Below are 23,043 nucleotides of genomic sequence, written 5' to 3'. Positions count from 1 at the left end.
CACTTTTTTTTTTTTTTTCCCCTCGAAGAAGATGCAGTGAAATTAAGACACAGTACAGGGGGTTGAGCGTGATAAAGGTTGAAATTGAAAAGGCAGAGTGGGACAGGAGTGGCATGTGAGGGGAGGCGGGGGCTGGTGGTGGTGTGCTTGGGTGGATTCGGCGCGCAATTGAAGATAGATGGATGGGTTTTGATGAATGATGTTTAGATAGATAAAGTCTTCAGCTTTAGAGGGAGACACAGGACGAGCTATTTGGTGAGCGGCCCAACAGGAAGGAAAGACACCTTTGGCTTAGTTGTTTTCTTTATTCAATTCTCTCTCTCTCTCTCTCTCTGTGTTTGGAAACTGCCATCAGCCTCTTATTATGACTTTCTCGAGTCTGTTTTATCTTTCTCTATCAGTATGCATTTCTTTTGTCTTGTGGGTTATTTAGTAAATTACCCGTCGGTCTCCTCTGCCCTCATTCTCATCTCATCTCATTTCCCAAACAACCCCCCTCCAATCTCTCTTTCCCTTGGTTTTTATTCCTTTTTCCCGAGGGAGAGAGGTGTTTGTTTCTAGGTTTCACAAGGATTCTGCCAAAGGTTAGGTTTCTCTGTCCTTGGCCGTAGATCCATCGCCCAATCTGCTATCTGTTGTCTGGTAGGTTCTCGTATCTCTCTCTCTTTTTCTCCGTTTATCCACCGATCTTCGATTTTGCGGTAATGTTAACTGTTACCCGTTCTTGATTTCTAGTTTTTTCCTTAATTTCTTTTTCATCTTCTAGCCCTGTCTTTCTGGGATTTTGGTTTTGAGTTTTCCTTCAAGCTGTTCTTCTTTTTCTCTGTGGATGCATAGATGGGTTTTCCAACGAACCTCTGCTTAAAATTTTTGTCTTTAAATCCTTCATTTCATCTTTTTCTGCGTTTCTGTATGCTGTCTGACTAGTTGGGTTGTTCAACCAGTATCCATTTTTTTGCTCTAGGCTTGCCCCCTCTCACATCCATTAAAAAAAATTATTCGATAATTTATTTATTGTGATTTAGGAGCCGATCTTTTCCGGTAATTTATGCCTAAGGATGGCAAAATTCGCTGTTTGGTGCAGTTCATTTTTATTGGGTTTGGACTTTGGATGAATGCTTCATTCTTGCTTGCTTTGTATCAAATTTCCATGTTATCAACTCAGTGAGCTTTAATTGGTGTTTGGTTCTGGTTGTATCAATTATCAATCCAACTGCAGTTCAGATTGAGTTCAGAACACGGAAAATATGTCTATCCATTCATAATAAGCAAATGTAAAGCTTGTGGACAATGGAATCAAGAGCTTAAGCTCTCTGGTTAACAAAGCATTGTATTTTAGAACAAGAAAAAGAAACACAGAGAAGTAGTTGAGATGACAATGTCTATGTGTTCTGCTTGTCTTGCTTTCTGTGGAGGTAGTAAAGTCATGGGAATAAAAGAACAAGGTCGTGCTTTGGGAAGGTCTTTGTTGATTGCTTGCAACAGCTAATTTGGGCCTTGTAGGGGATAAGATAGATTTCTGGTTAAAATGGCATTTGAGTAAATTTGTTTTACCTTTTGGCTTTTGCAAATTGGGACATGGCCTATTGAGGTATATAAATTGTCTTTTATTGATTGGAAGTGTTCTATACTGTTATATATTTGCTATCTTTATTTTGTTTTTCAACCTAATAGCACCTGTGTAATTGTGGTTTTCTTCAGTCCTTTGATTTTCATTTTTCTGTTCTGTTAGTCTGATAAGTTCTCAGGTGAAAACAAATCATTTTTGGTAATTTTTGGAATTGTGGTGTGCCAGTTGGAGCTCTTACAGAAATTATGTTGTTGATCCATATGGTCTCTAATATTAAGCATGGGTAGCCCATTGTTGAAAATACTTGTCTTGTTCTAAGGAAATTTTTGGGATTTACATGATGTCTGAGGTCATTGTTTTGTTTTCCAGACAAAATTATACAGAGATAATGCATGTCGAATAGCATCCATGTATGGTTCTCTACAATGGGAGTTAATTTCTTCTAAATTTATTTTTACCTTCCAGCAAAGAATACAAAAAAAAAAAAGAAAAAGAAAAGAAAGCCTTCTGATTTGTGCTTGCTTACCTGCTAAAGAATTATTGTACATGACATAATCTTTGTATTTGAATGCTTACTAAATCTTTTTCCTTGTTTTCTAAAACACAGTTCTCATAGCACAAATGCAAGGGGAAAGGAGTGTTGTAAGTTCCTTGCCAGAGAGCTTAGGCTTTGATCATGGATCTACGTCAATGGATGCAGGTATGGATCAGCAGATATGCTGGAATAGTGTGCGAAATTCTCCAGAAAATGTGCCACCAAACTGTATAACATCTTCCAGTGATACAAGTGGTGCTTATATGAACCCTATGAGTCAAGGAGCACGGGATGTAAGTGGATGGTATGCAGGTGAACCAAGTTCTAGTGGGACACGAAACCATCTCAGCGATGATGAATTGAAATCAGAACACGGATGGCCTACAGCTATGGTTACTTGTGGTGGAGCAGGTCCATTGTTGGAAGAGCAACAGATTCAACCACCTAATATTCTTTCATTAAATAATGCCAACGTAAACTGTAGTAGTAATCAGATTGCAAATGTGCCTTTGTTTGTGCAAAGTTCCAGTAGTGCCATTCCTCAAGACCTTAACATGAGTCCAGGAACTGTAGGACATGGCAGTAATGGTTCTTATACCATGAACTGTCCTAATGCTTGGAAGTCTGATGGATCAGAAAATTTGCGAATCCCATCTGCCAGTAGTTCTTGTGATCCTTTTGGGGTGCCTTCTGGTACTGTTGGATATACAGGGGAAGAAACTGATGGAAGGCCCAGCTCTTCAGTGGATGGTCGCCGCATATCTTGTAAAAGAAAGGCTCTTGAATTCCATACTGGGCAATCTTCTACAAGTGAAAGTTCAAGTGACTTTCAGCAAGCTGGAAGTAGTGGTTGGCAAGCTGTTCCAGGTAGGTATAATGCAGGAAGCAGCTTAAGTGTATCTACATCGTCAGAAAATATTCTTGGTGTTGGTACTTCAGAACAGGTGAATGCAAGACTTGGACTAGTTGCTAGAGCAGCTGCTTCTGAAAGTCCCATTGCTCTAAATAGAGAAGGAAATGTAGAAAACTCTCAGAGAAATTACCGCATGAGGATAAGTCCTTCAGTTGAACAAGATTCTGCACCGTTGAACATAGGCAGCAATCTTGGGCATCCTAATGTGCCATCACAGCTGCAGTCATCGAGACTTTATCCCCTCAATAATTCTTTGGAAATGGTGTCCCCATCTACAGCAGACAATATAGTTTCTCAAAGGCAATCAGTTTTTGTGCATGTTCCTGCTTCTCGACGAACTTCCCACTCATCTAGGTGGAATGGTGGTTCTAGCTCAAGACTTGGCCATTCATCAGGTACTGAAGAGAGAGATATTCTGCCACAAGAACAATCCAACTCATTTAGCATCCCAAGGAACATTGTGGAACATCCTATGTTCATTCCTGCAAATGAGCTGGGGAATTCAGCTCAAAATTCAACTAATTGGAGTTTAACAGGTGGAAACATAAATATTCCAGGAAATGTAGCTTCTACTTCCCGAACTGGTCTCCACCAGTCATCTGGCTCTAATTTAGTTCCTAATCGCCACCCTCCACAATATCCACGTAGATTATCAGAAATTGCTCGCCGGTCATTGTCTTCAGCCGGTTCTGACTCTGGAGGTCGGAGCAGTAGTAGTTCTTTGGTACGCCCAGTTCCTTCCTCACAAGAAATGCCACTCTCTTCTGGAGCTGCTAACCGTGGGCATCATTTGTCCCGATTGAGGTCAGCCATATTGATTGAGAGGCAACTGGAAAATGCTTTTGGGGAGCCCTACTCATTGCAAACTTTGGCTGCTGCCAGTGAAGGAGGAAGCAGAATTGTGTCTGAGGTTTATTCTGAAATTCATTATCTTCAACCTAATAATATTTTGAAACTAAAATTGCATGCCATAATATTTACAGCATCCTGATAGCTTTGTCTAAAGTCATTTCAACAGAAAGTAGTACGAGAAGGAAAATTAAACTTTGAGGCTGATGTTAATTAATTTCATGTCTAATAATAGTATATCATTATTTATTTATTTTTGCTAAGCAGTAGTATATCATTATTGTGATTATATAACTGTTGCTTTCCATTTATTGTTCTATCTGCCAATTTTGTCCATCTTTAAAGTCATTTTACATTTATTACACTATCTTTAGAAATCTTTCACGGAATTACAACATCTCCTAAGTGGCCTTGTGTATAATCATTTTATGTCTGGGGTGAATGAAGGTGGGAATGGTATATTAGGGCTTCCAAATATGGTGAAAGGATGATATTCATTTATAATGGCTAGATTGTATCATGTTTCCTAGGTGGAACAAGGGGAAGGGGCCAACACTCCTTGCTTCTAAAGTTCTCTTGTTGTCCTATTACTACTCCGGGATGCTGATGGGTTTCTTAAAAAGGCTATCTGCCCTCCTCTCCCAATGCAAAAAAATTGAAAAATAAAAAACTGCACCAGCACACTCTCATTCTCCATCATTGAAAGGAAATGTTTTTGTGTATGAAAATGGCATATGGTTGGCATGGTTGTTAAAACCATATGCTGTGAAATCGTATCTTTGAGAGGGGAGAGGGTGGCAAGAAATGCTTGTATGTTATAGGACTTTTTGAAGCAAAATATGATTTATGCTTGCAAAGCTTTGTTTTTAGTCTTGTGCAAGAAATTTTCTCATCTTTTGTCATTGGAATGTTTTCTTTAGGTAACTAGCAGCACAAATGAATCCAGTGGATTTTTCAAATGATAATTTTTGTGGAAACATTGAAGAAAAACTGATGGTTGTGAACAAATTTTGAAATAATTATAGCATACATTATGAGTTCCAGTAAGGGAGGAAGGAAACAGCTTTATCCTGAAATATAACTATTTCTAGGTCCTAGGAAATAGCTTTCTTGATAAGATAATTCCCCCCCCCCCGGTCTATCCATGATCAAGAGTATTTCACATGATTTTCATGCTGTTTCTTTGTGCTCAAAACCAACTTCAATGTATTTATCTCTTCCATACAATCTCACACATAACAAGGAAATAGTTAAATCTAGATAACTGGCACATGCTGTATCCTTTTCTCTTGTATTTGCATGTTACATGTACCCACATATAATTTATAAGATGAAAAGTCTAGCACCTTCTTTCACCATATTTGCAGTACCTTAGGAAAGCAAGCTATCTGATGCTGCGGCCAGCTGGCTAGCACAGATTAAACTGTCCTAACATTAATCTGTCATGTTGATGGGTTTGGGCTAATTTCTTACATTTAGGGCAGGCTTGAATTGAAAGATCTCAAGGCAACCTGGATTAAGTCTGCCAGATATAAATTTTTATGCATGAATATATGTTTGTTTATTTAAGAGCTGCAAATTTGGATGAAGGAGCATACACTTGGATACAGAAGTCCAAATGACCTAAGAGAGTTTAACCATACCTTTTCCTCAGACACTGTCATTACGGGAAAACCATATTGAGCCCCGGCTTTTCACCCTTCCCAATTGATCCTATAAGTTATAATCTTTCTTGAAACAAATCCCCCTAGTTGGATTTTAAGGCTTGCTGCTATTGTTGTGTTTCTCTACAATTTCTCATGACCTCATCACTTCACTAATCTCAAGTTACATATACCTGTTTTAGTTCTTGAACTTTTTTATTTTCCAAATATTCTGATTATGCTAAGGTGAAAAAGAAGAAAAAGTACACCCCCCTCCCCCCTAAAAAAAAAAAAAAAAAGGGAAAAAATAGATCATGGTTCTGATTCATTTTATGCTCCAGGTTGAGCTCCAACCTAATGCAGCCAAATCCTGGTTGATAGGTCATTGTAAGTGGTCATGGTTCTGATTTTCTCCAGTTACTAATACATGGTTCTGATAGGTCCTTGTTTATGTTTTAAACATGTCAAGATGGGCATAGAGAATCAGCGAGTATAAAGGGAAAACTGTATTTTGAAAAGAATAGGAAGTGTTCTGCTCTATGTGGTAAAGCAAATTTACTAAGGAAAAAGAAATACTGATGTATGAGGTGCTAAGCTGCACTGATTTTGTTGAAAATGCTGCCATTTTAATCAATAATTCTGCATCACCGTTTTGTGGAAGAGAAAAGGAATTGGTTGTCAAGGTTGGTGTCATGATTATATATATGAGATCCTTTGCATGGATTATATTTTTTTCTCCTCTTCTCAAATATATTTTATTGATTTTTCTTTTTTCATTTTTGGGTGCAGATACGCAATGTCTTGGATCTCATGCGCAGGGGGGAGGGCTTGCAATTTGAGGTTAGTTTTTTTTATGGATTTGTTGTCAACAAAGGTTGAAAATGTTTTAACATTGGCATACATAGACATGGGCATTATTTTTTCTACTTTTTTTTTTTTTTTTTTATATGAGCAAAAGAGATGGAGGCTCTTCCTATGAAGACCACATGCCCATTGCAGTATTTTATTGTTCTATGATTTATTATTATTCACCTTAATTGGTTGGAAATGGTTCAAGATATACAAGGGCGAAGAACTTTGATTTTAGCCTGTCTCTCTGGCAGATGCATGGGTAACACTTACTGCCAAGAGAGATGTAACCAAGAACTGTTGGAATTCTTCTTTGTTTAACTTGGAAACATTGCGATTCGATTCATACAAATCACAATCACACATGGGCAATTATTCACCTTTTATAAATTTAGATGATAGGAGTCCTGCTGATTAGTTTGTTGACACGGGGGGAAGAATAAATTATGGCTACACTAGAATTCTAGGATGCTGTTGGGAAACAATTTGATTGAGATGATCACTTGGTCTTAATGCCATTAAAAGATGCATGAACTGGCAAGCTAGTGAAAAATCCCATATGTGGTACTATAGACCGGGGCTAATCCAGCATCGAACTCCTTGAGGGGTTGTTGACATGTTGCATGTAACCATTTTGTTGGATAGGGAAAAAATGGAACAGAATGAACAAACAAATAAACAAGAAGATAAGCAATGTTTCTATTTCTTATATCGTGATTAGCTGACATTTAAAATTAACTGCTCTCTTCTAGGATGTTATGATCCTTGATCAGTCTGTTTTTTTCGGAATGGCCGATGTTCATGATCGGCACAGGGATATGCGGCTTGATGTTGACAACATGTCGTATGAGGTAAAAGACATTAAGTATTTTTATATCTGTCCCTTCAGTTTCTACTAAATGTCGCCTTCTTAATTTAATTTTTGGGGCTCTAGGAGTTATTGGCCCTCGAAGAGCGCATTGGAAATGTAAGCACCGGCCTGAGTGAAGAAATCATATCGAATCAACTGAAGCAGCGGAAATACTTCTCTATTGCGATGGGTGCACAGCTGGAGGTGGAACCATGCTGTGTGTGTCAGGTATTGATCCATTGTTACCCTTCTTGTTTCTTTTGCACAAACACACAGAGAATTCCTTTTTCTATTGTTTTTCCTTCTCTTCTAAACCATTTACTATTATGGAATTTGCTTTTATGGCTTTGAAGGAGGAATACAATGATGGAGAAGGCATTGGAACTTTGGACTGTGGGCATGAATTCCACACCGGCTGCATTAAACAGTGGCTGATGCACAAGAATTTGTGCCCCATTTGTAAAACAACAGCCTTCAGTAAATGAACGAGAATTTACCAATTTCCAGATCAAACTACATCTCCCCTTGGATTTAGGAGAGCAGATAATCTGTGGAAATGCGGAGTCAATGGACTCGTAGCACCACTGCCTTCAACTGTGCAAGAAGATTCATATATACTTCTCGTTTACTTAATTTTATGTTGTCGAGAACTCGACTCACTAAAATATGTAGAAGAATTTATTTTTTCCTTTGTTTTTTGGGTTTACCTGAGATTATTAAGTTGATTGGTTGGCAATACTAAAATTTCTTTCTCCATTCTCTGTTGGGTATATATCTGGGTATTGCTGTTTGTCAGATAACAAAGCAGGGTTTGATGTCTAATTCACTGGAGACAGTGCATTACCACTTTATTGCCTGTTGGGTCTTTTGTCCTAAATAGAGCATGAAAGACTTGCTGGTTCGTTACTATGGTCCAAAATGTTAACAAAGGTTACAGGTTGCGAAATGATATCCTGCCTTTTGATGCCCACTTGTGGCAACGGCATGGAATACGATAGATGCTGGTATGTTTTTGTGACTTGCGTGTATATTAGTTTAACATATTCTGACGGAGCATGTGATGTTGTTCAAAAATGAGTTCTTAGGACGATTAAGAAAATTAAAAATATGCTTTAATCTGTTCTCGGAAAGAGATTCTGAAACTTTGTGACTCTATTATGATATTTTTTCCTTCTTAGACCTTTTTGGCATTGGCAACACCCCCTTCTCAAAGTCTTATTAATCCTTGTCTTCTTCTTTATCTGTGAAAGTATGAATTAAAACAAAACAAAAAAGGAGACAATTAGTTGTAGTCTTGAAACTGAGGATATACCTTTTTTATTCACTTGGCTTAATAAAAAATTGTCCCTTTAATGATAAGGCTTCAAACTTTTATTTCTCTTAAGTGAAGATTTTTATATATTTATTTAAAAACAAGATGCATTTATTTCTGATCATTACCCTTACTTAATATGCACATGACTTTTACGTATAAATTTAATTAATAAACACTAAAGCAAGTGATAAATAAGTTGTTCCTTTCGGTCCAAAAGAAAATGGTAGTACATGATCTTGCAATGGTAAAGAATGGACTTTTGAGAATGACTAATACTTGTAAATACTCTGATATTCAAATAAGGAAGAGAGTATATAATACCCCGCCTTCTCAAAGGGTGTGTCATTATGTTGGGCCCCATCGTATCCATATATAATCTCTTCCTTTATACATTTTTTATACATCAAATATCGTATCTCAAAGGGAAACCCCCCAGCATATCATTAAAAATACGAAAGCGATAATCGAAACTTGATATGGTACATAATTGAATTCACCTTATATTATACCATAAAGAATTCGTATCATATATTATATCATATTCTCAAATATAAAATACATGGAGATTCTATAAACATTTTAACAACATTAATCATCAATAAAGCATAAGCTAAAACATATCTGAATCAGCTCGTTGAATCCACCGACCACACCATCACGTGCCATCTCATCTCAACCTGCTCATTTCCTAAGCTGCAAGTCTAAACTGAAACGTTGAATATTCCAGGGGCATAACCTATTAGAAGATGAAACTTTTAGTGAGGGTCCAAAAACATATATATGAATGCATGATACAATAACATGAACAATATTTACCCTTAATGTAACTTCATAGGCCCACCAGCCCGGCACGAAATCCTAGGCAAATCTCGAACCTCCGTAGGATAAGCTTAACGTTATTTCATCATTGTCCTAGAGGAATTACAACTACATTCTGGGGTGACATCCCATTCCCATGCACAAATATCAATATGATAATAATATCGTGTCATGCAATTATCACGACTTTTCATCTAATATGACAAAATAAAAATTGCATTCATAACAACATATATAACAAACATATCATGAATATAAGTTATTGTGAGAAAACCACTCATTTTTTGCCCAAAGATCAAGATACATTGAAAAGCGCGCATCATCTCGATATGCGTGTCCGACCTTGATTCTCGTGTCAACTCTCAAAAATTGCACCAATCACATTATCTCGATCACCTCAATCATAAAAATGATATTTAATCACTAACTATCCTCAATATTCCATTTATTTCATTTTTCATTCATTTTTTCTTCTAAAAGTCCTAATAAATACCATTGAGACTTTTTTTCTCAAATATAATTCCACAACAATTTATCATAGACTATAAACTTCAAGAAAAAAATACTGGACTTACCTGGATATTACGTTTTCACCCAAAATGAGGTTCTTTGATACGAAAATCGAGACATTGGGAAGGCCAAATCCAAATCTTTTTGCACAGACTTCCATAAAATATTTTTATGGATTTTTTCAACATTTTTTTGAATTTTTCGGACTAGCCACACGCCCACACTCGCGAGGGCAAATGGCAGCGCGTGGAGACCCGCATGTGATCGGCAGGCGCCGGTCGTCTTCTCCGACATTGGCGACGCTGGCGATACTAGTTTTCTCCATCACTTGCAAGCCCTCTTCCATTCGATCCTTTTAGCATGTCTTGGAGCTTGAATGAAGCACCGGAGCACGTCCAATCGGGGCCTCGAATGATCGGCCAGACGGTCCGCGACCCACTTTCGGCGAGCTTCGAATAGCCTTCAAATGTTCTCCAAAACGCTTATTTTCAAATAATCTTAATTTCTTGAGTATTGCAAAGTAAGTTAGTAGAGTATCAGTTGGTTGGAGCAAAACATACTTTAGCTCTAGGGAGAGTTGGCTTATATAGGAGAAGGAAATATCCTCCTGCATGCATGCATGCAATATGCATTTGTAGGGTGATAAGATTGAATATTCGGTATCGATGTGGTTTCTTGACGGTGGTGTGGTACTAACGAGATCTTCATTAATGTGAATGAGATTTGTCATTAAATAAGGATGTGATCTTGATCGGGTGCAAAAGTACCCAATGTGCAGCTACAATGATATTGTTGTAAGGTCAAGATTGGGCTATGGATTGAGGGTTGAGATTGGACTGATACGGTCCAGAGTCCTCATTAATTTTTATATATAAATAAGTAAGAAATATTAAATAAAAAGTCGTTATGTAAAAGCTCACACGAACAATAATAGATAATAATAAGTTGTTATTTCTTTTAGCGATCATTGAGTTGGAAGACCACTATCAGTTATCAATGCCCAAAATTCATAAGACAGCGATGGGTTGAATTAGTTTTTAGGCAATTAATCAACGTAACCAATTTACTGTTATTTTGGTTTCAGCAGTAGGAAATATTATTTAATTTCATATATGCACAGTATTAAGAGTGGGGGAGGCGGCGTCAAGTGTCCATCTGGTAAGGTAGGCTGGTTCGATTCACCGAGATGGAATGCGTCAATGGCATGGCGGTTATCCGCACGCAATGCAAAAGGGTAAGATTGGAAATAACAACTTACGTTTGATTTTCATTTCATTTCATTTCATTTGCTTTATGATTTATGTTTTAGGGGCCAAGGAGGTGACGTTTGGAGGGATAAGACGGCCAATCAGGATTAGGATCAGGATCCAGGCAATCATAATCTGACTACGAGCGCACCCCCCCCCCCCCGCCCACTCTTTTTTTGACCACTGCTGCCACCCCAGCCCAGTAGTTGGAGATTAATGGTCACGCATCCAAACACACTGTTCAGTCTTATTCATTTATTAAAACTCAACCACGAGATGACAAAATTAAGCTGCGAATATATGTAGTTATATGATTGATTAAGACTTATTAAATACGTCTTATTTTAATTAGTTTTGTAGATAAGAGAATCACCACGATTAAGATGATTTAGAAGATATTTGTCACAACAGAAAAATATAAAGATTGAAATAAATATGGTAAAACAAACTTATTAAATATGATATAACGTATAATATTATAATATCATTATTATACGGGGTATAATTATAAATAAAAATAATTAAAAATTAAAAATTTATTTAGTCGATTCTACTTAAAATGGGATTAAGCACCCAATTTGGCATTTGTTGGGAAATTTTGATTGCAGCGAGATTCAATTTTATTCTTTTCTTCATGAAGAAGGTTTTTATGAAATAACTTAAAAAATCAATTTGGTGTTTAGTTAGATCATCTAATGAATGCTTAAGAGGAAATTGTTTTTGAGAATTTTATCTTAGCTAATGCGATTTGATAATGTTTGTAATTTTAAATATTTATTGAGACTGAGTTTATTTTATGATTTTGTTTCAAAACAGAAACTCCAACATTTGTACTTAAATTCTTTTAATATTGTCTATTTATCACAAGCAAAGTCAGAGAAGCAGTTTTATTTGAGAAAGAGAAAAGAATATTTTTTAATGCCCGCCAAACAAGGCTTTGAGCTCATGATTGTTGTTCTAGTCAGTTTTGTCAAAGACAGTAAATATCGCTGTTGGGGAAGAGTTGGAGGGCTTGACACAAATTAGCGAGGAGACAAGCCCTTTCCTGCAAATTTATCTCTTAAAAGTGTCATTAAGGCGGGACAGGACAGTGATTAAATTTGATTATCTGCTCCTTAAACCTTTGCTAAACCTCCAGATTTATGTAGATAGAGGAGAACATTCTGTACACTGTCTAGCGGGGAGAGAGAGAGAGAGAGAGAGAGAGAGAGAGTTGCCTCTGCGGAGACGAAACCCTGCAGTTTTGTCTACTTCGATCCTCTCTTTCTTGGTTCAGTGTTTGTTTCCAGATAACCTCTCTGTGATAAACGGAAACATGGCGGATCTGTACGGAACCAAAGCTCGCTCTTCCTTCCTCGAGTCCGAGGACATGTCTTCGCTTCTTCACAATCTCCTCCATCATTCATCTACTTCGCCACCGCCGCAGGCGGCTACATCCGGCTCTGGAGCTAATGTGTTTCAGCGCTCGCCGCTGTTCTCTTACTCGGATCGCCTGTTCAGGGAGGGAACCTCCGCCGCTGGACCGTCTGCGATGGTTGACTCTGCCGGCGGTTTCAATTTCTCTGATCCCGGCCGCGCTTTCGTTGCCGATGCAGAGGAGTGTACGAGGAACGCGTTTTCTTCTGTTTGTGGTGTGGATTCGGATGGGATCACATCTATGTTGAAGGGGAAGTTCCCAGCGGAGAACGAAGTTGAGGACTTCGGCTTTGATTGCAAGGTAATCTTGTTGATATAGTATAGTTCAGTTTGAATTTCGGATAAAATTTGTGAATTTTGATTTTTGGTTTCTCCGCTAGGTGGCATAATGGCTTGATATGTATGTCGTTGTTTTTGATGTTTGGTTGATTATACTTGTTGAAATTAGAAGGGAACCGAAGTCTTAGAATCTCCGTTAAATCCAGCTCCACCGCGTTCATCGAAGAGGAATAGAGCAGCCGAGGTTCATAACTTGTCCGAAAAGGTATGTTCTGATTTCAAACTCCTCTCTAGAGTTTGCTCCATTTTACTTTGGAAATGTAACGATATGTTTGATTTTGTTGGCAGAGGAGGAGGAGCAGGATCAATGAGAAGATGAAAGCATTGCAGAAACTAATTCCAAATTCTAGTAAGGTACGGATTCCAGAACTGTTTTCCCTAGAAGACTTGAAGTTGATTTATCGCTTCAGTCTTTTGTTGATTATTTTCTTTGTACCAGACTGATAAAGCTTCAATGCTGGATGAAGCCATTGAATATCTGAAGCAGCTTCAACTACAAGTACAGGTGCGCATTTTGTCTCAGTTAACAGTTTCTCTATGAACAGGCTGTGTTTAATTTGAACTATGTGTATATTTTCTCTGCTTCCGTGCTTCATTTCTGCCTATTTTGTAGGACTTTAGAAGCCAGTAAAAAAAGTAACCTTTACAAGCCAGATTCTCTATGTGATTCAGGATATGTGATTAATGTGCCATTTCCAAGAGATTTACTAACTGATAAATAAGTTGTTTTGTGGCAGTTGTAGTAGTGGGATTAAGGCTTGCAATTGTTGTTATCATGGAAATTTTATCTACTATGTTAATGTGAAAGATTAGATTGGTCCGTTCCACTATGGAATTTATTTTTCCATCTCCTATGTGGTAGCAAGATGCAACTATTTTTAGATATCTTGTTCGTTTACAGAGAAATAATTTTGCCAAAGCAGTTCTGCTTAATTATTTGTTTTCTTCTAGTTTGTTCTCCAAATTTTCTCAAATGGTCTAGTTGAGCATTAATCTGGGTTGATATCTGCAATAACTAATGGGCTTCTTGATTCTATCAAGTCACCAGTCATTATAAGGCAATAATGATTAATGAATATCACAACGTGGATGTTAGATAGGTCTTTAAAAGTTCTCATATTCTGTTTTGATCAATGAGAACATAATGAAGCTCAAAATGATATAATTCGTAGTCACAAAAGGGTGGCAGATGAAAATAGTTGATATGAATTATATACTTGGAGTTCAAATGCATATTGTTCCTTCTGATTCAAAACTGCTTCTGCATTTGCATTGAATTTCTAACACCTGTATTTATCCACTAGTCTTAGAAGTTTTCTTTTAATTGAAAATTACTTATTAGCCTCAGCAAATAGAAGAAAAGAGCTGAAGTCCTTGGTTTAATGGAAACATTTGTTTTATAATGTTCTCCCCTTGTGGAATAGTTTAATGTATAAAGTTTGTTATCATAGTGACCTGTTAGACTTATGTGAGCTATAAATTGTTTAAATTTTTGTATGCAGTTTTTACAATCAGTTCTTCATCCCCCTCAAAAAAAGAAAAAAAGAAAAAAAAAAGAGAAGGAAAAAGGGCGGTGGGGGGGGGGGGGGGGGGGGGAGTATAAGTCATTATTATGGAGTTAAATAACTTCTCGTCTTCTTTATTTTAATTGGTTTGGCAGATGTTATCAATGAGAAATGGATTAACTCATCCATTTTGCTTGCTGGGATCTGTACCTCCTACACAACTGCCCCAGCCAGGAGTAGGCTTCCATGATGGAAATGACTTTTTAAAACCAAGGGAAGGAGAAGATACATTTCCTGGGAACCAAGATATCTCTTTGCAGGCTGCATTTGATCTTCCAAATCAAAGCACCCCCTCAAATCAGCCCAATCTAATGTGCCCAGCCACAAACATTGCCAATTCCGGAACATCATTTGGTTTGAAGCCAACGGTGCAGAATTATTACGAATCTTTTAATCACTTGACGTCTTGGAAGGTAACTTTTAATTGAAAGATTGAACAGAAGATAGTGAATTGAACTGAACCAAGTTTCTTTTATTTGTTCCCTTTTAAGCATTTATTGACTAAGCCTCATCATCTCCATTGTGTAGGAGATCTGCAGGGAAGACCGATTATCACATCTGCATTTGGATGTGAGTTGCTCTGGCAAAAATTCATCATCTGGGGTGTCTTCTTAGTCAAGATGTTTGTAAGAAATGGAATGTACGAAAACTGCCAAACCATAGTAAGCAGACCATGCTGTTTAAAAATAACTGGAACTGCAAGCAGGCCTTAACATTGTGTAACTCTTGTTAGATCCTAATTCTTGTTAGGTTATTAATGCTGAAAACATGCTAAAACACCAGGGGATTCTGTAACATGCTGAAAACCTTTAACTTATATATAAGCCTTACTGAACTTATTTTGATGCTTCTTCCACATAAAGCTTTACTTACTAATCTTTTCTTTCTTGTGCAAGCTTTGATGTTCTTTTGAATATGGATATATGTTGCTTTCCCCCTCCCCCCCTTTGGGAAAAGAAGTGTAGCATTATGACCATAAAAGATGAGACTGTTAGAGCTTTGAGAGTTGAGACTAATTGGAAGCTCTCTGGTAAGATAGCTAGCTCTCTAACGAAGTCACCAAAAATTAGATAGTCCATCTGGATGTATATGAATTACTGGAAGTAAATAAAATGTGTAAGACATTGTGAAGAGGGAGCAAGTAAATGAGTGAATTGGGTAATAATGGTTGCGTCATTGTTGTGGCAAAGATTCAGAGTGACCCCTCCAATTTGTAGAGCACAGGGAAAAATTCAATCAGGATTAGCTCTACTAGGCCATGCAATTGGCAGTAAAGCTTTCAACACAGTTTCGGTGATGGTAAGAATACAAAACCTTCAACCCTAGCCACCAAGTGAAAAAAGGTCTCGAGGCTCCATTGCATTTTTCTTTTGTAATCTTGAAATGTACCTTGTACTCATTAAAAGCAAATGTACTACCAGATGATCTCTGTAATTGGCAATTGCAGTGATGTGTCGGCAGGAGATAATGTCTTCTTGGCTTCTTGCGCTGTAACTGATATTTACTAAAATTATTCCATGAGCGAAATGTAGTTGTTCTTTTTTTATTTTTTTTTTCTTCTTCTTTCTTCATTCTTTTTACTCTGTATTTCTTTCAGTTCTGTACGGAGTAGCCTTTTTCTTTTCTTTTTTTTTTTTCAGTTCAGGCCTCTCTATACATGGAGAGGAGAGGTTTTCGCTAGAGTTGGAACTGGCTTGTTAATGCTAATACGTTTCGGGCTTTCACATAGTTTGGAGGCGGCTGGGCGTATTGGTATTTTATAAGGCCAAAATATGTAGGTCAAGCTGGATGGTTGGCGATGATGATGCACTGATGCTGCTGCCTTTTGAATTTTGAGAGTTTTGTTGCCTGTAGACATGGGCGAGCCCCTAAAGTTCTTGAGTCTAATCTTATTGGTTTTTCTGTCGTCAGTCCTTCGTCCAACAGGAATCGCAATAGAGTACGTTTTGACTTTTGACAAGGGTCCCGTACTTTTTTACAAGGTAATGTACTTAATTTTTCAGTTATATTTCTATAGTATAATAGGTTTTCATTATTTATTATTAGTCACTTTATATAAAAATTAAACAATAATTTATTTCTAAAATCTATTTTTGTATAATGAATTATGTTTTTTTCTCATCCTATAGATATTCCTGTCGTAGGTTATAATTAAGCTAGAGAGGTAACTTGTGCTATATACATATAAATAAAAGAAAAAGAAGATTTCAAATAAATGCTACTTTCAAAGGGCAGTACTTGCTTTTATAGTATAGTTTTTTTTTTTTTTCGTTAAGACAAATTCTAGATGAAGATAAACAAGTGGTGTAATTATAATGTTGTTTTCAAGTTTGTTCTAATTTAATGTTTATTGTTTTAAGCCAAAAGTAACTTGTTTAGCTGTGTGCGTGTGTGTGTTTTTTTATTGTAAGTTGGGCTTTTACTCAAAACATTATATATAAAAATATATAAAGGGCATATTTGAAATAAAAAAAGGTCTCCTACACTACTAAATTTGGTGTGTTGTTTAATATAGTAATAAAATAGATATAAAATAATAGGTGTTTTTATTTTTATTTTTAGTAATTATAAAGAGAGGGCAGAAATCTTAATTAATTTAACCTAATTTAAGTATCAGAGTAAAAAAGTAAATGATGGGAAACTTCAAGACACAAAACAAATCACAGAAAAGTTTTCTGCAAATACATGGAGTTTGGAGTAATTTATTCGACAACACTTAAAAAGTCAAGTGTGAGAGGATGTGACTTACGGGTAAAAACATAATTCTAATGGAAGTTTGATGTTGAAAAATTAATAAATTTAAAAAATAAACATTTTAAGGTTTAATGGAATAATTTAATAAAACTGAAATTTTAAACGCATTGGGTAAATGACAAAAAGCCAAATTTTAGCAAATAATTTTATTTTAAACTTTCAATTTTATCAATTAAATAATCTAGGCTTTTAAAATTTATTTCAATTATGATACGTCGTGGAATGGCAGGACCATTAAATTGATGTCGAGCATGCAAGGTGATGTGATGATTTCAAAATCTTGCCGACTCAACTCAACCCTGCCTCTACCAAATTTAATACTGTAACATTACGCCTTGCATACTTTAGTATTCTTAGGCTAACAATTTTAACAGTTGGTTTAATTTTTTAACGAGAATTTGGTGACATAATAGTATAATACAGAACATGATTTTTAATGTTGAGAGTTTAGGTTCAATCCGCCCCCATAACATTTACCCAAACAAATTTAAGATTAACAAAAAAAAAAAAAAAAAAAACGTCTATGCTTTTGTTTTTCATCATTTACATTTTGGGTAAATTACAAATAACAGCTTTGAGGTTTAGTAAAACTGTAAAAATCACTCTTAATGTTTGCAAAGAGAGAAAGAATGAACCCTAAATAGGTCTCTAATGAACTCTAAGTACGTGACTTGTTGCAGATTTATTGAAGAAAGTAGGATTTCATTTGGCTTTGAATTCATATGCAAAGGGGTTCGATTCAAACTATTCAAATCTCTTTACTTTTAATCTAATTTCAATTTGAATTATTTTCATCTCACTTTCAAATGTATAAAATATTTAATTTAGGAAAAAAGAAAAAAAAAATTACCTTATGCCAAGTGGTTGGTAGCGTTGACCATAATGTGAGCGGTTGCAAAGAGATGGTTTGATTGAAATAAATGTTGTAATTGCACATAAACAATTTTTGTAAAAAAAGAATGCCAAATTTTAGTTGAGGCGGTTAATAGTGACCATCTTGGATGTGATAATTACACAAAAAATAATTCGTATTGAAAAAGTATGAGAAAAAGAAAAAAAATAGAATATAATAGAAGTAATTATTAGGTGTAATGGTTTGATTGTTAGATAAAAGGTAGAGAAAGAGAACGGAGAGAAAAACTCTTGTAAATATTAAGATATTTTGATTATTTATAAATTAATTTAGGTAACGTTAACAAAATTATAATATAATATTAAATCACATAAATTCTCATATTATTTAAAATTTAAAAATAATTATTATTTGAAAGTTAAAAAACACTAAATGTAATTTTTTATTACATTTTTTTTTTACCTTTTATTTTGTACTTTACGCGTAAAAAATGAAAATTTTTATTTTGCCCCACTTAATAGGGATATAAAAAAATATTCGAAAACCGGTGAACTCAACCAAATCAGATCGAATCGTGTCTTTTGGATTAGTTTTATGATTCAATAATTAGATTTTGGTTCTAAAAAATTAAAAATTAATATATTTGATTTGATTATTGATTATTTTTTCAAACAATGATTCGAATCGAAATAAAATTAATATTATACTTATATATTATAATTTTTTAGATATATATATATACATACATATAAATAATATCACTTCTTAGAAAATTAGTGAGATTCATAAATTTTTTATTTTTAGATTTTTATGCACATTATTATACTAAATAGTCGATGTAATCTTATTTGATAAAATAGTTTATAAATTATTTTATTTCAAAATTTGAAATATTAATAAAGTTATCGATTTATTTTAATTAATAAATTTATTTATAATTTCATATTTTACAAAAATGTTTAAAAACTAAATATTAATCGAATAAAATCAAAATCAATCCACGGATTATTATGATTTGATTTTATATATATAATAATTTAATTATGATTTTTATTTTTTTAAAATTATTAAAAATAATTTAACTATTAAATTCTTATAGAATCAGACCAGAAATTTCGTAATATTCTCTCTTTGACAGTTCGAAAAACCGCTAGGTTCCATTCTACTCATCTTGTACTGTGGTTTATGGTACGGGAGCTGCGGCTCCAGCACAAGGCCTCGTCGATATGGCTAGTGAGAGACTGGCACAACTCCACGCCGCCGCCGACCCCGACGCCGGCGTGCTCCGTTCCTACGAACTCCGCCTCCTTCGCTGCACCATACCTACTCCATCGACGACCTCAGGCTATTCCGACACCGCACCGGAGCCCCTGCACACCTTCATCGAAGAAATTGTCACTTCAATCGAGAAGGGAGACTATGTCCGGGCCCTATCCTCCGACGCCACTCGAAGTATCTTCGACCTTCCAGATTTTTCCTTGTCGCCGTCAATGGACGGAGCCGACCGGTTTTACTCCGAGCTGATGCTCGAGTGCGTCGGATCGTTCTTATTGGATGACAAGAGTTACAAGGCTTTTTTGTTGATGGCCGTCGCTGTGGCAGCTTTTCTCGCCTTCTTTCAGTGTAACATAAGCGGGCAAGTCCTAATTCCTGGAAAATGAAATCGACTCTGTACATTATATATGCTTTTACTCAAGCAATAGCTGGGCCTTTTATTTTATTTTATTTTATTTTATTTACTTTGTGTGTGTTTTTGTTGTTTAGGCCATTTGAGAGTTTGCCTCCACTGCCTTCCTTGATACTCGGTGACGTTGCTGGTGATATAGGGGGTGCAGAATGGGAAGCATGGGCGAGAAATCAGCTACTGTCAGCTGGTTCTGACTTGCTTGGGAAGTTCTCAAATCTTCAGGTAATTAATTGATAATCTTGTTGCTTTCACTGTTCTATGTTGTTTGCTGTTACTAAGTGTTGTTATGAAGATTCGTTGCTTGACATGATGTGGCGCTTGTCTGTGATGAAATTGCTAATGCATTTGCTGCATTTGGGTTCGTTTTATGGTTTGTATCATACTGGTACATAAATTCAAATCTTTTCTGGACTTTACAAGTTTTGAAGTCTGCAATTTGTTTTCTTTGTTGCCCTAATTAATCAGGCTAATTCCATTATTTTACAGCATTTAACATGCCCGTTATTTTTATTTAATTTTCTTTTCCGATTAAAGTACAATAAACAACAGGAACAAACGGAAACAACAGTAATCAAAAGAACAACAAAAAAAAGCATCGAGTAGAAAACTGCAGATCGGAGAAGGGGAAAAATCCCATGGCATTAATGGAGTTGAATAGAGACCGCATCAACAACTTGTTTAGCCGAAAAGAAAAGAAACCTGCATACTAACCTGCCCACCCACCAATCTCCCGATCATCAATGCAATGACTTCCTGAACCACCTAAGGCAAACTACAACCTTCTAAAGTACCAGCATAACCATTCCCAAATCTCCCCAGTAAGTTAATGAGCAGCAAAATGTCACGTGATTAGGCTATTAGGCATTATAAGTAAAATAGTACACTGCATAGCTGGAGGAATGTTCCAGCATGGCAAGTTGGTGCAAGTTGTATTGGATTGGTAACCCTTTTTGGCGCCCAATCTGGCTGTGGATCAGTATAAAAGGGACTGACCCAGCCATTACAAGGCATGAGAAATCAATTGAAATAATTCAATTCCTTCCTCAATTCTCTCTCTTTCTCTCGAACCTTTCCCCCTCAATTCTCTATTTCTTCCCCCTTTCGTCTCATTTTCCTGCCTTACTCCTCCTCAATTACATGAGAATTTTCTTGTCAGATCTAGGATTTGACATTTTGGTATCAGAACAAAGTCTTGGCCGGCAATCTTTAGAGCGATCAGACACCATGGCCAACGATACTCGAATGAAACAGATGGAGACACTGTTACAATAAATGTCAGCAATGGTGGTGGAAATACAAAATTGAGTGGGATCCATGGAGGAGAAGATTGAATTGTTGGTAGATCAAAAGTTGGATGTAGTGGCAGAAATATTGCTCGGGGATATGTGTGATCACATACAGGAGGAGATCCAGGTGTTGCGTGATCAATTGCAGCAATTCATGCTTATGTTTTCCAGCTAAAATTAGGTAAGAATCTCGCATGACTTTCTCCCTAGAGATAGGTTGGAACCAATCCTACTTGGGATTGGAACCAATAACCGGCATGTTGGATCATCAAAATTGGAGGTGGATCCAGCTACGGTGGGAGAAAATGCAGTGGATAGGAGGCGGGAGACTCAAACTCTCCCACATCAATCCAGTTTTCTAGTACCAAAGCTGGAATTACCAATATTCGAGGGACATAAGCGTTGATGGTGGATAAGGTGATGTGAGAAGCTATTTAGCATTCACCAAGTAGCTAAAGACCGAAGAATGGCCCTGGTGTCGGCTTATCTCAGTGATATTGGGGATGTGTGGTTCCAAGGGTGGTCCAAGGTGACAATTGTACTTGGGATGATTTTATCAAGGGATTATGTGGAAGGTTCGGTGAATGAGGCTTGATGGACATTGTGGAGGAATTTAATGTTGAGTCGGAATCCTTATATGACAAAATAGTATTTTGTATCCAATTTTGTGGGGGGATTGAATGATGAACTATGGTTCGCTGTGAAGATGTTGAAACCAAAGACTGTTCAGGAGGTGGCAGACGGGGCCTCTTTTTAGGAGTTAACAATCGAGGCATTAATGAAGAAACAAAAGGGACAGAGTAAAGGAGGGAACCAAGGGGTAATGCAATATGGTGGGAAGATACTAGGAAGAGAATTTATGAACAGAGGAACATGAATGAAATACCAATCAGTCTCATCATCCACCCCGACCCTACAACAGAGGGATAAACCATAGAACAAAGGAGACAAGTGAGATTGTGTTTTAGATGTGGGGATATGTACTCTCTCGGACATCAATGCAAGAAGCAATTGCTTTTATTGGAAGGGGAAGAAGAGGATGAAGATGAAGATCTAGCAGTAGTGGAGGATGTGGAGGAAGAAGACAATGGGGCAATATCCTTACGTGCGATCAAGGGGATGGCCAGTAGTAAATATCATTAAAGTTGAAGGAAGAGTGTAGGACAACACCCTAATGGTTTTGATTGATAGTGGGAGCACCCACACTTTCCTTGATGAAGGGACGACTAAGAAGATGAAGTGCCAACTAGCGAGTACACAACCACTTTTAGTCACCTTGGCCAATGGAAATAAGGTGGTGAGCAAATCTGCTTGTTTAGGTTTTTGCTGGGAAATGCAGGGGGAAGTCTTCAAAGCTGATTTGAGATTACTTAAATTGGGAGGCTGCCACATCATATTAGGGGTCGAGTGGATGAAAGGAGTGAGCCCGATCGGCTTTGATTTTAACAAGATGGAGGTGTCTCTAGAAAAGGAAGGTAGGAGGGTGGTGCTACAAGGGAATATGGAGGGGGAACTTGTAAGTTGATTAAAGGAAAGAAGTTGCAATAGCTGTTCAGGAGGAAAATTTCCCAGGTGGCATAATTATTCTCGATTGAAGCCAAGGAAAAAAACTAAGCACTATGAGGTAGAAGAAGAGGAAGGCACTATGCCTGGCCACAAACAACCTCCAGACACATGGCACGTACATGAATTGACCTAACTCGATTTATTATTGGTTGAATATCAGGACCTCTTTGTAGAGCCTAAGTCATTACCCCACGAGAGGTCTTTGGACCATTCCATACCCCTCCAATTGAATGTTGCACCAGTGAACATCCGATCCTACAGATACCTACCCAAGCTTAAATCCGAAATTGAAAAGCTTGTGACAGAGATGTTAACTTTCGTGATCAGACCTAGCCATGGCCCTTTTGCCTCACTCGTCTTCTTGATTAAAAAAAAAAGATGGGACATGGCATTTATGTGTTGACTACAGACAATTCAACGCCATTACCATTAAAGATAAGTTCCCAATTCCTATCATTGAAGACTTATTAGATGAGC

The 23,043-nt window shown here is 36.7% G+C and overlaps 3 protein-coding genes across 4 annotated transcripts in view; all 3 read left to right on the top strand.

The window, feature by feature from the left end:
- The first annotated feature begins 256 nt into the window (after positions 1-256).
- Positions 257-7,965, top strand: LOC127799606 (E3 ubiquitin-protein ligase MBR2-like). The gene is made up of 6 exons (XM_052333798.1): positions 257-642; positions 2,178-3,928; positions 6,300-6,350; positions 7,112-7,210; positions 7,294-7,437; positions 7,563-7,965. The coding sequence occupies exons 2-6, from the start codon at positions 2,192-2,194 to the stop codon at positions 7,692-7,694; spliced, it is 2,163 nt and encodes a 720-aa protein (XP_052189758.1). The 5' UTR covers positions 257-642; positions 2,178-2,191; the 3' UTR covers positions 7,695-7,965.
- A 4,173-nt stretch (positions 7,966-12,138) lies between these two features.
- LOC127798718 (transcription factor SPATULA-like) lies at positions 12,139-15,265 on the top strand. 2 transcript variants are annotated; one of them, XM_052332272.1, is made up of 6 exons: positions 12,139-12,817; positions 12,965-13,060; positions 13,144-13,209; positions 13,295-13,360; positions 14,516-14,833; positions 14,949-15,265. In XM_052332272.1, the coding sequence occupies exons 1-6, from the start codon at positions 12,416-12,418 to the stop codon at positions 15,033-15,035; spliced, it is 1,035 nt and encodes a 344-aa protein (XP_052188232.1). In that variant the 5' UTR covers positions 12,139-12,415; the 3' UTR covers positions 15,036-15,265. The 2 variants fall into 2 exon arrangements, with proteins under 2 accessions (XP_052188232.1, XP_052188233.1); XM_052332273.1 differs by having other exon boundaries at positions 12,140-12,817; positions 12,968-13,060.
- A 3,906-nt stretch (positions 15,266-19,171) lies between these two features.
- The window catches only part of LOC127799954 (uncharacterized), a gene marked incomplete at its 3' end in the record, with an annotated part of 81,477 nt that continues 77,605 nt past the window's right edge, over positions 19,172-23,043 (top strand). The window contains 2 exon segments of the mRNA XM_052334260.1: positions 19,172-19,663; positions 19,792-19,936. Coding sequence (XP_052190220.1) covers positions 19,254-19,663; positions 19,792-19,936 — 555 coding nt within the window.

The sequence above is a fragment of the Diospyros lotus genome, chromosome 4 (assembly GCF_014633365.1).
Source record: "Diospyros lotus cultivar Yz01 chromosome 4, ASM1463336v1, whole genome shotgun sequence".
NCBI classification, from domain to species: domain Eukaryota; kingdom Viridiplantae; phylum Streptophyta; class Magnoliopsida; order Ericales; family Ebenaceae; genus Diospyros; species Diospyros lotus.
Note: the sequence above shows the minus strand (reverse complement) of the source record. Positions and strands in the feature narration are given on the sequence as shown.

What these genes read in the sequence shown, in the direction of transcription:
- LOC127799606 (XM_052333798.1), top strand. Translation starts at nt 2,192, where the DNA reads ATGCAAGGGGAAAGGAGTGTTGTAAGTTCCTTGCCAGAGAGCTTAGGC. An exon ending in GAAGCAGAATTGTGTCTGAG is followed by an intron (nt 3,929 to 6,299) that starts GTTTATTCTGAA and finishes TTTTGGGTGCAG; the next exon opens with ATACGCAATGTCTTGGATCT. An exon ending in AACCATGCTGTGTGTGTCAG is followed by an intron (nt 7,438 to 7,562) that starts GTATTGATCCAT and finishes ATGGCTTTGAAG; the next exon opens with GAGGAATACAATGATGGAGA.
- LOC127798718 (XM_052332272.1), top strand. Translation starts at nt 12,416, where the DNA reads ATGGCGGATCTGTACGGAACCAAAGCTCGCTCTTCCTTCCTCGAGTCC. An exon ending in TAATTCCAAATTCTAGTAAG is followed by an intron (nt 13,210 to 13,294) that starts GTACGGATTCCA and finishes TCTTTGTACCAG; the next exon opens with ACTGATAAAGCTTCAATGCT. An exon ending in AGCTTCAACTACAAGTACAG is followed by an intron (nt 13,361 to 14,515) that starts GTGCGCATTTTG and finishes TTGGTTTGGCAG; the next exon opens with ATGTTATCAATGAGAAATGG.